General features: G+C 44.6%; 2 protein-coding genes across 2 annotated transcripts; both read right to left on the minus strand.

Annotated features, from left to right (window-relative positions):
- Positions 1-5236: 5236 nt before the first annotated feature.
- Positions 5237-6346, minus strand: LOC113780403. The gene has a single exon (XM_027326207.1). It carries the CDS (start codon positions 6344-6346, stop codon positions 5237-5239), a length of 1110 nt encoding a protein of 369 aa, XP_027182008.1.
- Positions 6347-7380: 1034 nt separating this feature from the next.
- On the minus strand, positions 7381-9291 carry LOC113780404. The gene has a single exon (XM_027326208.1). The coding sequence runs from the start codon at positions 9289-9291 to the stop codon at positions 7381-7383; it is 1911 nt and encodes a 636-aa protein (XP_027182009.1).
- Positions 9292-13872: the final 4581 nt, after the last annotated feature.

Here is a 13872-nt window from a genome sequence, read left to right on the forward strand (position 1 = left end):
AATATCAACTTGGATTTTGGAAATTTTCTTGGACATATAATGGATGGAAATGCCTGGAAAATGTTGTTTTGAAGTTCTATAAGAAGTATAAAGATGGTTTGAATAAAAACATTTTGGTGTTAAAAGAGAAAAAAAGAATTTTCACAAGTGAAAAATGGAAGTTCCAGATTTTCGGATATTCCATGACCAGTCTCAATAAAATGTTGATATTTTGGTGTAGGAAAATCCGTTTAAGGCGCCGTCAGTGGCGTTTGAAACTAGAATCATAGGCCTTTGTTCTGTAGAAATTTCGTACTTTTCCTCCATGTGTACTGCTGTCTGTGAAACCTTGAAGTGGACTGTTTTGGTATGAATGTCCTGTTTTCTTCATGGAATTAAATTCTGATTTGAATTGAACTTGTAGCTTACTTGTGGTTAAAATCCTTGATTAAATTGTGGTTGGAAGTGATTAATGTTGTCAAAGGCTAATGATTGATGAAGCCCTTGGCCATCTGAATGATTTTATAAGTACTACAGGGTGATGAAAGTTAATTGCTGGAATGTCTTGGAGGCTTTACTTTTATTTTATTTGCTTATGATGGGCTTGCTGAAACCAAGTGCTAATGATTGATGAAGCCTTGGTTGATCATTTTATTTTATTCAGAGGTGCACTTGTTGAAATCTAGGGCTAATGATTGACAAAGCCCTAGTAATTTGCTATGTGATTATTTGCCATATTTTAATCCATATTATGACTTCGAAACGGAATCGGAGCTGTGGAAGTTGTATCGACCTTGCGAACTTGAGTAACTGTGATCAAATTAATCAAAAATATTCTCCAGCTAGTATTAAATTATAAAAACTCAATATCTAGTGTTTTGCCTAAAACTTTCCAACTCGATAATTTTCTTTAGCTCAAACTAGCCTTGATAGCTATAGTAAATAAGTTCTATAGCTTTTGGAACTCTAAGTCTTATTTTAATTCTTTTTCTTTCTTTAAGCTTTGCACTTGGATAGTTAACTATAGGAAAAGTTCCAAAATACGAGCTTTACTAAGATTAGTGAAAAGCTTGGGAGACTTGCTCGGCAAGAAACCCTATTTTAGGAAAAATAGTTCTTAAGGATAATTTTTGCAAAAGCCGTAACTTTAGAGAAATGTTCAAAGTAACTTTCTAACATTGTTGTTGAGAGATTTGTCGACTTATTTCAAGAAAAGGATGCTAGTTACCCTTTATAAGGAAGAGTATCTTACGGAAAACTATAAGAAACATTTCTTCTAAATTTGTCAAGTTTCAACCTATGGAAATTCTTGATTTTTCTAAGGGAAAGTGAACTAGTAGTATATTAGATATACCTCAATATCTATAAGCTTAAAAACTGAGTAAAAACTCATAGTTTCAAAATTTGGTTTCTAGGATTTTGCGAGGACGCGGAATTCGATTCTCAACTTGATATCTGAACTCCACTCTTGGTGAGTGTCCCTGCCTGTTCTATGCTTACTTGGTTAAAGTGCTTTCTTGACTCGATATGTGATAATTTGCAAAACTAGTTTTTGATCCATCGAAGTGAGCAGTGTGTACTTTATCACACTAGCCGTTCGAGTGGTGACTTGTGTGAAGTGTTTTTCGTGAATATTTTGCTTGCGCTTGCTATAAGTGTTGGACGTAAAGTCATTGGGTGAATCCCTCGATCAGTCTATAATAATCAAGTTGGGTGAATCCCTCGATCAGTCTATAATAATCAAGTGCTGGACGTAAAGTCGTTGGGTGAATCCCTCGATCAGTCTATAATAATCAAGCGGTGGACGTAAAGTCGTTGGGTGAATCCCTCGACCAGTCTATAAATATAAGTGTTGGACGTAATGTCGTTGGGTGAATCCCTCGACCAGTCTAAGGTATACCCGAATATTATTGCTTCCCTATTTGTTTACTTCAGTCGAATCAATACGTGTTAATTGTTTCAAGTGATTGCATGATTTTGGGGCACCACTGAGCTTTAGCTCACCCCACGTTTATTTGTTTTCCTTGACAGGTTCTGGAAACTGAAAGCCTTGAACTTACTTATGTTTCTTTTCTTTTGGATGTAATGGATATTATGGCTATTGTGTGGGTTGTATTATGCTTCAACATGAATTATGTACTTTTGTTTTAGATTGCCACTTGATGCTGGAAAAGTGTAAAACCTAATTTCGATATCTGGTTCGTATGAATTTTATTTGTATACCGATTTGTACAACCCTATTCCCTGGTTGTAGCGCATGGGATGTTTAGGGGCCGTTGACTGGCCGTTTTAAATTACTGCTACCTCTGAAGTTAATGTGGTTTAGTGATTGACTTTTTTGAGGGAAGCGATATTGTAATAGTTTAGGTTATTCTTCGGAAGGATTCGGGTTAGTGTGCGTGCGTGAGTCCTGGCGAGAGTCTGGGCAGACGGCCCGCCAACCCTCTGGTTCGCCTTAGGGGAAAGTGGGGTCGTCACAGGTAGGCTAGCTCGTTTGTTTTGCTTGGGTCTCGGTTTGGGGCTAAGAGTGGTTTTGGCCCAAGAAATGAATAAAATGGCCCAATGGCCTGGCCCGTCAAGAATCTGGTAACCAAATTTGCAAATCAGCCCTTGAACTTTTCTTTAATTCCTCTATGGCCCTACAAACTTTCAATGCTTTCAATTGGGTCCCTACTTTAATTGCAAATAGGTCCCTAAACTTTATTTTTCTTTAATTTTGACCCTAAAGCTTTGTTAATTTTTGCAATCAAATCCTTTCTTCTTTTACCCTTTTTAAATGTGGGTTGTTTACATGATTTAATTGATTCAATTTCATGTTCATTTTTATCTTTTGTGATTATTTGTTAATTAAAGTGATGCCTTGACCTTTTCTTTTATTTTGGAGGGTAAATAAGTAATTTCATCCTATTAGGGCATCAACTCAAGGGAGGTACACTCTATCCTTTATTCTTGACTTTATTTGACCTTATGTGCCTTATGTGACTTTATGTGCTCAATTGCATGCCATTTGAATGCTTTCATTTTATTTATTTATTTAATCGCTTTGTTTGTTTTAATTTAGTATTTTTATTTTATTTTAGTTCAATTTTTGATCATTTGAAAGGCACTTGAATGCCACAATTGTAATAGTTAGGCTATTATATCCTTTCATTTAATTCCTTCCCTCTTAGATTGTAGTAGGCTTCCCCCCCTGAATGTAATAGTTAGGGCTTTGTTTGTCTTACTTGCCTTGTGTGTGTTGCATGCTTATGTGCTATGTGTTACCACTTTCCTAGGACGTGCATCTAGATATCATGCTTATTTGTTATGTGTCTATGTGATATTATGTGTTTACATGCTTTTATTATATTTCACATGATTAGTTAGTTATGATTAATGTGTGACGTTATCACACTAGTCCAATGCTAGTTGTGATCCATTTCCCGAATCCGCACTAGTCCAATGCTAGTTGTGGCTCTTTGTTCGATTTCTCATTAGTCCAACGCTAGTGAGAAAGTAGAAATATGGGCTAGTCCAATGCTAGACCCTTAGGGACCTCCCTCGTTAGATCATGCTTGTATGATTACATTACACTTCATGCATATTTTTCCATTTTTAGGATTTTTTTTCACATAATATTTCCCCTAATAAAATATCCCTTACCCCTATGTATATATAACATTTAGATTTGCATCTCATTTAGGAAATTAGGGGGTAGATTAGTGCATTTTGCCTGATTAGACTAGAGATAACCCCTTGGATATGGGATACTGACGAGTTTGGCTTTCTAGCCTTAGCACGCTCGTATTCCCTCTATTAAAGGAAAAATTGAGTCACGAACATTAGTTTCCCGTACCCGACATGATGTATTTTTTTAAGACATGTATATTTCTATAATTATTTTATTCTTTTCCTTTTCTTGGAGTCTCATATTTTTGCATCATTCGTGACCTCTCCAAAGAGTCATTATTGGGCATCACAATTAATGTGATTGGCACCATTGAAACTTTTGAAGAGAAATTTTGTCCCCCGATACCCTCCTAGGTCTAGGGTTTGCATTCATATAGTGCATCCAAATGTGATAAATGCTTTGGTTAAAACAAGAAAATCTTTGACTAAATCACGCAACTAGCCTTGGCTAGGTCGAAGGGGTGCCTTGGATTTTTATCCTTGCCTTCCCCTTCATCAAATGTGACTCCCGAATCTTTTTCTCTGATTTTTCGTAGACTTGGAGTCGTTTAAAAAGGATTTTCTATTTTTTCTTTAAAAATTCATTTTTAGGTGATTTGGTACACCTTAACTCTATACCAAATGGCGACTCCGATTTTTTTTTCAAAAATCCTTTTTAAACTATATTTTGGGTCAAATCGTCGCATTACAAGTCCTATTTAGACCCACATTTTTCTTCATTTTCTTTGTAAATCAAGAATACATTCTTTTCAAATAAAAATTCACTTTTTAAACCAATTTATTTATTTTCTTATAAAAAATGGGGCGCGACAAGTAAGATGCCCTGGACCAATCTATCCTACGAACAATCGCAAATTCGAGAAGTGCCAAGTGCGGGGTACCTCTACTCCGTCTAATTTCGCAAGCTTACAGTACCAAACCCGGCTTGTCTCTAAGACCTTGTACGGCCCCTCCTAGTTTGGATCAAGCTTGTTGGAGCTATGAGCTCGGCTGACTGAGTTCTTTCTTAGGACGAGGTCACCCGGCTGGTACTGCGTATTCCTCACCTTTACGTTATGATAGCGGGCAAGCTGGCTCTTGTACTTAGCCATCCGTATCGCCGCTTCCTCGCGCTTGGCCTCCAGCATGTCCAAGTTACACCTCATTTCTTCTTCATTGGCTGACGCAACGAAGTTCTGTATCCGAGGGGAGGGGAGGCCGACCTCCGCGGGCACTACCGCCTCCGCCCCGTAAGTCAGGGAGAACGGGGTCTCATGAGTAGCTGTCCTCGACGTAGAGCGATAAGCCCAGAGGACCTAGGGAGTTCATCTAGCCAGTTAGACTGGGCCAGTTCCAGCCTAGTCTTCAACCCTTACGGAATGGTTCGATTAACATTCTCTACTTGGCCGTTGGCCTGGGGATGACCGACCGAGGTGAAGTGTTGGCTGATCCCGAACTCAGCGCACCAGCTCCTGAAGGGTTTTTCGGTGAACTGTCGCCCATTGTCGGATATCAAGACATGTGGGATCCCGAAGCGGCATACTATGTTCTTCCAGAAGAACTTCTGAATTGCCCTTCCAGAGATAGTGGCCAGAGGTTCGGCCTCCATCTACTTTGTGAAATAGTCGATGGCCACCACGAGGTGTTCGTACCTTCCGGGAGCTCGGGGAAAGGGACCCAGGAGGTCTATTTCCCACTGGGCAAAGGGCCAAGGACTGTGGATGGGGACCATCTCCCGAGTGGGCTGGTGACGCAGCGGGGCGTGCACCTGGCAGGCTCGGCATTTCTGAACAAAAGCCGCGGCATCCCGAAACACCGAGGGACAGTAGTAGCCTAGGAGCAGGCATTTTTTGGCCAACACTCGGGACCCCACATGTGCTGCGTACAGGCCTTCGTGAACTTCTCGGAAGATATAGTCGCCCTCCTCAGGAGTTATGCACTTTAGCCAGGGAGACAGATACGACCTCCTGTAGAGGATCCGCCCGACGTACGCGTACTTAGCAGCTCTGAGCTGGAGTCGGCGAGCCTCGATTTTGTTCACTGGGAGGGCACCCGAGCTGAGGAAGTTTACGAGGGGAGTCATCCAAGTGGCCGGGCTGTCTATAGTCAAGACCTGGATCTGGCCAATGCTTTTTTGCTTAACTACCTCCACCAAGACTTCCTTACTCAGGTGGACAAACGAGGAGGACGCTTGTTTCGACAGGGCGTCTGCCCGCTTATTCTGTGACCTCGGCACCCGCTCAATCTCGAAAATGTCGAACAGTTTTATCGCCTTCCGCACCTTAGCCAAATATTCTTTCATGACATCCTCCTTGACCTCGTACTCCCCGCGGACCTGGCAGACTACGAGTTGAGAGTCACTCCGGACCCTGATCGCGGTTATACTCATCTGGTGGGCAATCCGCAATCCTGTCAATAGGGCCTCGTACTCAGCCTCATTGTTGGATGCCGGGAAGTCAAATCTGAGTGCATAGGTCAGCTCCTCCCCGGTGGGCGAGGTGAGTAGCAGGCCGGCTCCGCTCCCTTCCTTACTCGAGACTCCGTCCACAAATAATACCCACGGCTCTTCCTGCCGTGCCTCTTCGGGCAAAGAGCTCGACTCAGTCACTGACAAACTGGCTCCCTCGGCGAGAAAGTCTGCCAGGGCCTGAGCTTTGATAGCGGTGCGAGGCTGATAGCCGATGTCGTGCTCTGCCAGTTCGACGGCCCATTTGGTCATTCTTTCCGAGACCTCAGGTTTTGTGAGTATCAGGCGTAAGGGTTGATCCGTCATGACAACAACGTTGTGGGCCTGGAAGTAAGGTCAGAGCTTCCGGGCGGCGTGCACCAAGGGAAGGACCAATTTTTCCGTCGGCGTGTACCGCGTCTCCGGCCCTTGTAAAGCACGGCTAACGTAGTATATTGGCCTTTGAGCCTCCCTGTCCTCCCGCACCAAAACAGCGCTAACGGCCTCGTTGCAAGCAGACAAATACAGGAACAGGGTTTCTCCCTGCTCCGGGGCAGTCAGAGCAGGCAGCTCAACCAGGTATGCTTTTAGGTCGGTGAAGGCTTTCTGGCATTCCTCCATCCATTGAAAGTCCTTTGGTGCTTTTAGGATTCGAAAAAATGGTAGCCCCCTTACCGCGGAGCGCGAGAGGAATCTATTCAGGGCGGCCATCCTTCCCGTGAGCCGTTGGACCTCCTTGACGTTCCTCGGGGGGACCATTTCCATGATGGCCTGGAGCTTATCCGGGTTGGTCCGGATCCCCTCTCGGGAGACTAGAAAACCCAGGAACTTTCCTGACCTGACCCCGAAGATATATTTCTTTGGGTTCAGCCGCATCCGGCTTTCCCACAGGATGTTCAGGATTTCCCTCTGGTCGGGAACGAGCTGCCGGTCAGTTCGACTCTTGACGATCATATCGTCCACATAGACCTCCATACTCCTGCCGATCTGACTCTGGAATAGTTTGTTGACCAGGCGCTGGTAGGTAACTCCAGCATTTTTCAATTCAAACGGCATTGTCCGGTAGCAGTACGTCCCTTCCTCGGTGATGAAGGAAGTCTTTTCCCGATCTTCCTCGGCCATCTCTATCTGGTGGTATCCCTTGAAAGCATCCAGGAAACACAAAATGTCAAAACCCACAGTAGAGTCTACTAACCTGTCGATCCTTGGCATAAGGAAGCAGTCTTTTGGGCAGGCCTTGTTAAGATCTGTGAAGTCCACACACATCCTCCAAGACTGGTCCTCCTTCTTCACCAGGATGGGATTGGCTAACCAGGCGGGTAATATACCTCCAAGATGATCTTGGATTCCAGCAGCTTGCCGACCTCCTTCTTGATCACATCATTCCTTTCGGGGGCGAAACTCCTCTTCTTCTGCTTCACTGGCTCGAAGTGGGGATCTACGTTGAGGTGGTGGACGGCCAGATCAGTCGGAATCCCGGGCATGTCCTCTACCGTCCACGCGAAGACCTGGGCGTACTCCTTTAGTAGGGCCTTCAAGCCCTCCTTCTCTTCGGGGGGTAGCGACGCACCAACGCGGAGGACCTGGTCGGGCCGGTCCTCCCTCAAGGGGAAGTCCTCGATCTCGTCCTGGGTGCCCAGCTGTCGGGCCTCCTCCCCCGGGAAGTAAGGCTCCAAGCTGGTCGTCTGGGCGACCACCTTCTCATGTACCCGGAGCATGGCCAAGTAGCAAGCTCTGGCCACCTCTGGATCTCCATGCACCTCAGCTATTCCTCTCAGGGTGGGAAATTTGACGCTGAGGTGGAGAGACGAGGGGATAGCTCGGAGGGCATTCAAAACGGGTCGTCCCAAGAACACGTTATATGGGGATTGTTGTTTGACCACCACGAAGTTGACGGGGATGGTCCGGCATTTAGGCGCTTGCCCTACCGTGACCATCAGGGTGATCATCCCCTCCGAATTGATGGGTGGTCCGGTGAAGCCCACTAGGGGTGTCCGAACCGGGGTTAGCTGCCCGTCCTCCAAGTCGAGCTCCTTGAACATCCGGTAAAACAGGATGTCCACCGCGCTCCCCTGGTCGACGTACACTTTCTTCACCCGATAGTTATTGGTCACGACGTCTATCACGATGGCCTCGTGGTTTCCAGAAGCCAGGGGAACCGCATCCCTTGGTCCGAAGGTGATCTCCTCATCCATGCGCAAGCGTTTCAGGGAGTCATCCCCCTCGGGGGGAGGCTGCCTGTTCTTCCGAGCTGCATGGCTGTCCCCCCCCGTGGGGCCCCCAACAATGGTGTTTATTACCCCTGCTAAGTTCTGAGTGACCTGGTCGGGGGAGTTGCCCCAAGGAGCGTCCCGCCGCTCAAGGCGGTCGCGACGCAGGCCCTCGCCCTTGTCTCGGCGGTAGGTGCGTCCTTGCTCCTGACCTGGTCGACCTTGCCGGACGAAACGCCCCAGGAAGCCGCGCTGGATCAGATCTTCGATCTCCTTTCGCAGGGCCCAGCACCCCTCCGTATCATGCCCAACATCACGGTGGAAGGCACAGTATCGGTCCTGGTTTTTCTTGTTCCGGGGTGTCCCCATTTTGGGTGGCCGTTCCCCTAGGCCCTCAGTCTCTATGACGGCCAGAATCTCGGCTCTGGGCCGAGTTAGGGGGGTGTAGCCTTTTTCAGGGAGTGGCGGCGGAGCAGGGGCTTTCTCCTTTGAGAGTCGGTCGAAAACATTCTTCTTGGCCGGGCCGTCCTTATTCTCGGGGGGGTTTCCCCGTCCTCTCCGATCTCCGAGCTCCCAATCTGACTCTCTCTTCAGGCGAGCAACCTCCTCCGCATTAGCGGCGGCGTGCGCCCTGGTCAAGAGCTCCTCTAGGCCTCTAGGAGGCTTCTCGACGAGCTTGTAGTAGAGCTCCTCCGCCCTGAGCCCATTCATGAAGGCGGCCATGACCACCTTTTCGTCCTTGTCCCTGATCTGCAAGCTCTCCGTGTTGAAGCGGGTCATGAAATTCCTCAGGGACTCGTCCGGCTTATGCTTGATTGCCATCAGGTGAGCCACGTTTTTTGAGTAAGTCTTCGAGGAGACAAACTGGGCGGCGAACTGTCTGGCCAGCTCGGGGAAACTCCGGATGGACCCCCGTGCCAGACCCTGGAACCAGAGCCGGGCCTTCTCCTTCAGAAACATGGGGAAGGTTTTGCAGCGGACTTCATCCGCAGCGGTTTGCAGACGCATGTGCGTCAGGAAGACCGAGAGGTGGTCTTCCGGGTCGGTCGAGGAGTCGTACAGCTCGATGTTCGGGATCTTGAACCTCCGGGGTAGTGGGTAGTCCTCTATCTCTCCGGAAAAGGGCGAGGTGGTGTAGTTGTCCTCGTACAACTGCGGCCTTAGGATCTGCTCAACCTCGTCCCGGACAGGCTTCCACTTGGGAGGGTCCCGCGGCCGGCTTTGATAGATCGGACGGGGGAACGCTCAGGCTCCTTCCGCGCAAGCTTCCATGAGGAGGGATCCCTTGGTCGGCCCCCAGCGGACCGGTCGCGAGAGTACCTCTCGCTATCCCCGACCACAGAGGCCCGCGGCCGAGGGGGGAGTCCGTGGCTGTTTCCTCCTGGGGGGCTGGTCCCGTGACTCATCCTCCGAGGGAACGGGAGGTGATTCCCTCTCCTTCCTCTTCGCCTTGGAGGTTTGTGCGCCCCCGGCTTCACCCCCCTCCTTTGCTTGCCGAATTATGTCCTCTATCATAGAAAGGTTCTCCGTCACGAACTGAAAGATCTGCTGTCTCCGTTCCCCTGAAAGGGCTGAGCCCCCGGCGCCCCGAGCCGCCTCGGTCTCCATTCGCCGGGACCCCTCGCCGGCTCCGGGATCGGTGTTCTCTACGGTTCGCTTGGAACGTGTTCTCGCCATCAACACAACTACTCGTACCTTCCCTGTTTCCCACAGACGGTGCCAACTGAAGAAGCGCTGAGCTTCCTCGGACCGAGCTGACCTGATGTGCTCGGCGTGCTGATGAGAAGAGCGTGTCCCAAGCCTGCAAAGCGAACAAAAGGGTGATCTAACAGGGGGGCCCGAGGTCGTCCCCGAGGGCACTCCGAAGGTCAAGTTAGTTTTCCGGTGAGTGAGATTCATGGGAAGTAACACAGTCGGGAGTAATTGGCGAATAGGGAGCGTACCTTGTGCAGTTGGTGTGTGTTACCATTTATACCTGCTTGGGAGTCCGACCTCCGTACGTTTCGGGACCTGCCCAGAATAGTCACGATCCCGTACTGAGGGGGATTCTCCCCGCCCTCTATGGGATCGTTCCCTGGAGCTCCTCGGAGCCCTAGTAGCAGAGGACCGCGGGACGGTTCCCATGGTTCCGGGGTCTAAACCCAGCTCAGGTCTCCCAGGACTGCCACGTGTATAGGCCCAGGACGGGGCCTCTGCACTATGCTTGTTGCCGCGTTCTTCTGTTTTCCTTCCTCCTTGTATTTTCTATTCACAAATCTGGGTGGAAGTTCTGGGCCATGAAACTGGTGTTTTTCTGTGTTGTTGGTTTTTGGTGTAAAAAGTGGAGAACAATGAGTGTAAATAACTTGACTAGAACCATGTTTCTTGTGGCTGCGCATCTCTGTTTCTTTTTTGTTGTTCTTTTTTCTTTTTTCCCTCGTCATTTTGGTTCCAAAATCTATTAAGTGATCTGATGTTCGGTTTTCCTTTATGAGGGTGAAGAATCCGTGGGTTTGGACTGGTTTGGGAGGGGACAAAAGTTTTAAGGTTTACGTGAGCTTAGTTGATGGGTTTTATCTGAGTTTTTGTATGAAAATGCATGTGTGGGATGAACCGCAAGTTCACAGCGGTAAATTTGTAGGGAAAAAGCTTCGTCTAGGCTGCATTTTTTCGAATAAATGATCATGACTGTGGTTGACAATGACTGTGATTATACTTTGTGATGTTGTTGCGCTATTGATAGGCTTGGTGTCGGCTCCTTTGTTCATTTAACGAGTATCCAAAACTGTGAATCCAATTTAGAAGCCATGAACACCTCTTGTGTTTAGTAATCCGCATATGTAGTCATCTCACTTCTTGTGTATATGAAGTCTGTATAGTTGATAAACTAAAAAGTTGTACTTTTGGTCCATGTTTGTGTGTGCAATCTGCGTCTAAGAACTCTTGGGGATGTAAAGAATATGATTTGGGTTCGGGAAATGGGTTGTCTTGGCTTGAAAGTTTGATACTCGCTTGGATTTTGATTCCATCCGTGCTGCATGAAAACCCAGAAACTGGTGGAAAGTTTTTCTTGAATGAACCTGGAGTTGCTAGTTTTCTCTCTCATTCCAGATTTTCCTCTCTCTTGTGTGTATAACATGGTGTCTTGATGATGAGTTTATGAAATGTATTGAGAACTTGGAGGTCGATCCATCCTTGTTGTTGTTGAAGTTTTTTTCTCGCTGCATGAGGTTGCTGAGGTTTAAAAGCATAAGAAAAGTTGCAGAAACTCTTCTTATTCGTAGCTTGCATGCAAATCAAAAGAAAAAATTACATTTTAACCCCTCAAGTTTCCTTTTATTTCGTTTTGGCTCAAAAATTGGAAAAATCAATCAAATTTTGTCCCCTTAACATGCCATTTTTCTTTAATATGTCTTAACGTGATTTTTTTTTTTGGATAGATTTCAATGAGTTTTAGGATAAATTTGAAGGTTTAATAACTTTTTCTAGACTTATAGTTTTGATTTGAATTGTTAGTGGAATTTTGAGAATTTTTGTTGTTTAATTATAGAAAATAGGCTTTTATTCATTTTTTCGTGAATTTTAACATTTGGCTCTGGTGGGTTCCATCTTAATCCAATTACTTTTAATTTATTTTAGACCCTTAATATTTGTAATAATAATGATTTCACCCCTCAAACTTCTTTAATTTTTGCCGTCAAGTCCCTGCTTGCTTTAATTTCTTAAACATAGATTGTTTATCTTCATTTGAGTGCTTTGATTTCGTGTTTATTCCCATTTTATGTGATTATTTGTTAATTAAAGTGATGCCTTGACCCTTTGTTATTTGTTTTGGAGGGTAAATAAGTAATTTCATTTCATTAAGGCACCAATTCAAGGGAGGTACACTCTACCCCTTATTTTGATTTTACTTGACTCTTTGTACCCCTATGTGACTTTATGTGCTTAATTGTATGCCTTTTGAATATTTTCATTTCATTTATTTATTTATTCGCTTTATTTGTTTTAATTTGTTCAATTTTGATTATTTAAGGGGACATTTAAATGCCAAGATGTAATAGTTAGGTATTCATTTTATTTATTCCTTCCCCCTTTAGATTGTAGTTAGGGCCCCAAGTGTAATAGTTAGAGCTTTCTTTGCTTTATTTGCCTTGTGTGTTTTTGCATGCTTATGTGATACATGTTACTTGCTTTCTTAGGGCCTTGCATCTAGATATCATGATTATGTGTTATGTGTTTATGTGATATTATGTGTTTACATGCTTTTATAATGTTTTACATGATTAGTTAGTTATAATTAATGTGTGATGTCACCACACTAGTCCAATGCTAGTTGTGGCCCTATTTCCCGATTTCTCGCTAGTCCAACGCTAGTAAGCACTCAGAGACATGGGCTAGTCCAACGCTAGACCCTTAGGAACCCATCCACGCATTAGATCATGCTTGTGTGATAAAACATCACATTTCCATGCATATTTCCAATTTTTAGGGTTTTCTTCTATCATTTTTGCATGACATCTTCCTTATATGTATATCCCTTACCCCATATTTCCCCTCTTTGTATATTACTTATCCTATGTATAAGACATAGCATTAGATTTGCATTCCATTTAAGAATTAGAATTAGGCTAGTACATTTGCATGATTAGATAGGAGAAATATCCCTTGAATATGGGATATGGACGAGTTTGGCTCTCTAGTCTTAGCACGCTCGTATTCCCTCTATTAAAGGGAAAAATGAAGTCACGAACATTAGATCCCCGCACTCGTTATGATGCATTCCTTTAGATCATGCATTCGTATATAATTATTTTTATTTTTACTGTTCTTTCAGTCTCATATTTTTGCACAATTCATGACTCCTTCACAAGTTTACTTTTGGGCATCGCAATTAATGCGATTTGCATCAAATAACTTCGAAGAGATATTTTGACTCCGATAATTAGGTCTAGGTTTGCATTCATGTAAATACCTCCAAAATGTGATAAAATTTTAGGTTAAATTAAGAAAACTTTTGACTAAATTACGCAACTAGCTTTGGCAAGGTTGAAAGGGTGCCTGGGATTTTATCCTGGCCTTCCCTTTCTTCAAATATGACTCCCGATCTTTTTTCTCTGAGTTTTCGTAGACTCGGAGTCGTTAAAAAGGGTTTTTCCTACCTTTCATTTAAAAATTCCTTTTAGATGATTTGGTACACCGTAACTCAATACCAAGTGGTGACTCCTACTTTTCCTTTTTTAAAACCCTTTTTAACTATTTTTTGGGGCCCAAACCGTCGTACTTTTAAGTCCCATTAGGCCCATTTTTCTTTAATTACTTTATCAAAAATCAAAAAATTCATTTTTCAAATAAAAAATTAATCAAAATTTCTTTCTTTATTTGTTTTCCAATAAAAGTTCATTTTTTACTCAAAATTAAATCAAAAATCCATTTGTTCTAAAGATGTTTATTTTTAAAATGAGGCACGACAATCATGTACTTGGAAGTACTCACCAAAGATTTAGTGTTTTTCAAAATCATGCTCAGGCGTAACTCCTTGATTGGAGTCCAAATTTGCGATACAATATCATTTAAAAGCTTGAAATCAACTAGGGTTCGAAACATAGGAGT

This window comes from Coffea eugenioides, chromosome 8, assembly GCF_003713205.1.
Source record: "Coffea eugenioides isolate CCC68of chromosome 8, Ceug_1.0, whole genome shotgun sequence".
NCBI lineage: Eukaryota > Viridiplantae > Streptophyta > Magnoliopsida > Gentianales > Rubiaceae > Coffea > Coffea eugenioides.

Bases quoted from the DNA above. Each gene is read 5' to 3' on its own strand.
- LOC113780403 (XM_027326207.1), bottom strand. From the start codon at position 6,346: ATGACCAAATGGGCCGTCGAACTGGCAGAGCACGACATCGGCTATCAG.
- LOC113780404 (XM_027326208.1), bottom strand. From the start codon at position 9,291: ATGCGTCTGCAAACCGCTGCGGATGAAGTCCGCTGCAAAACCTTCCCC.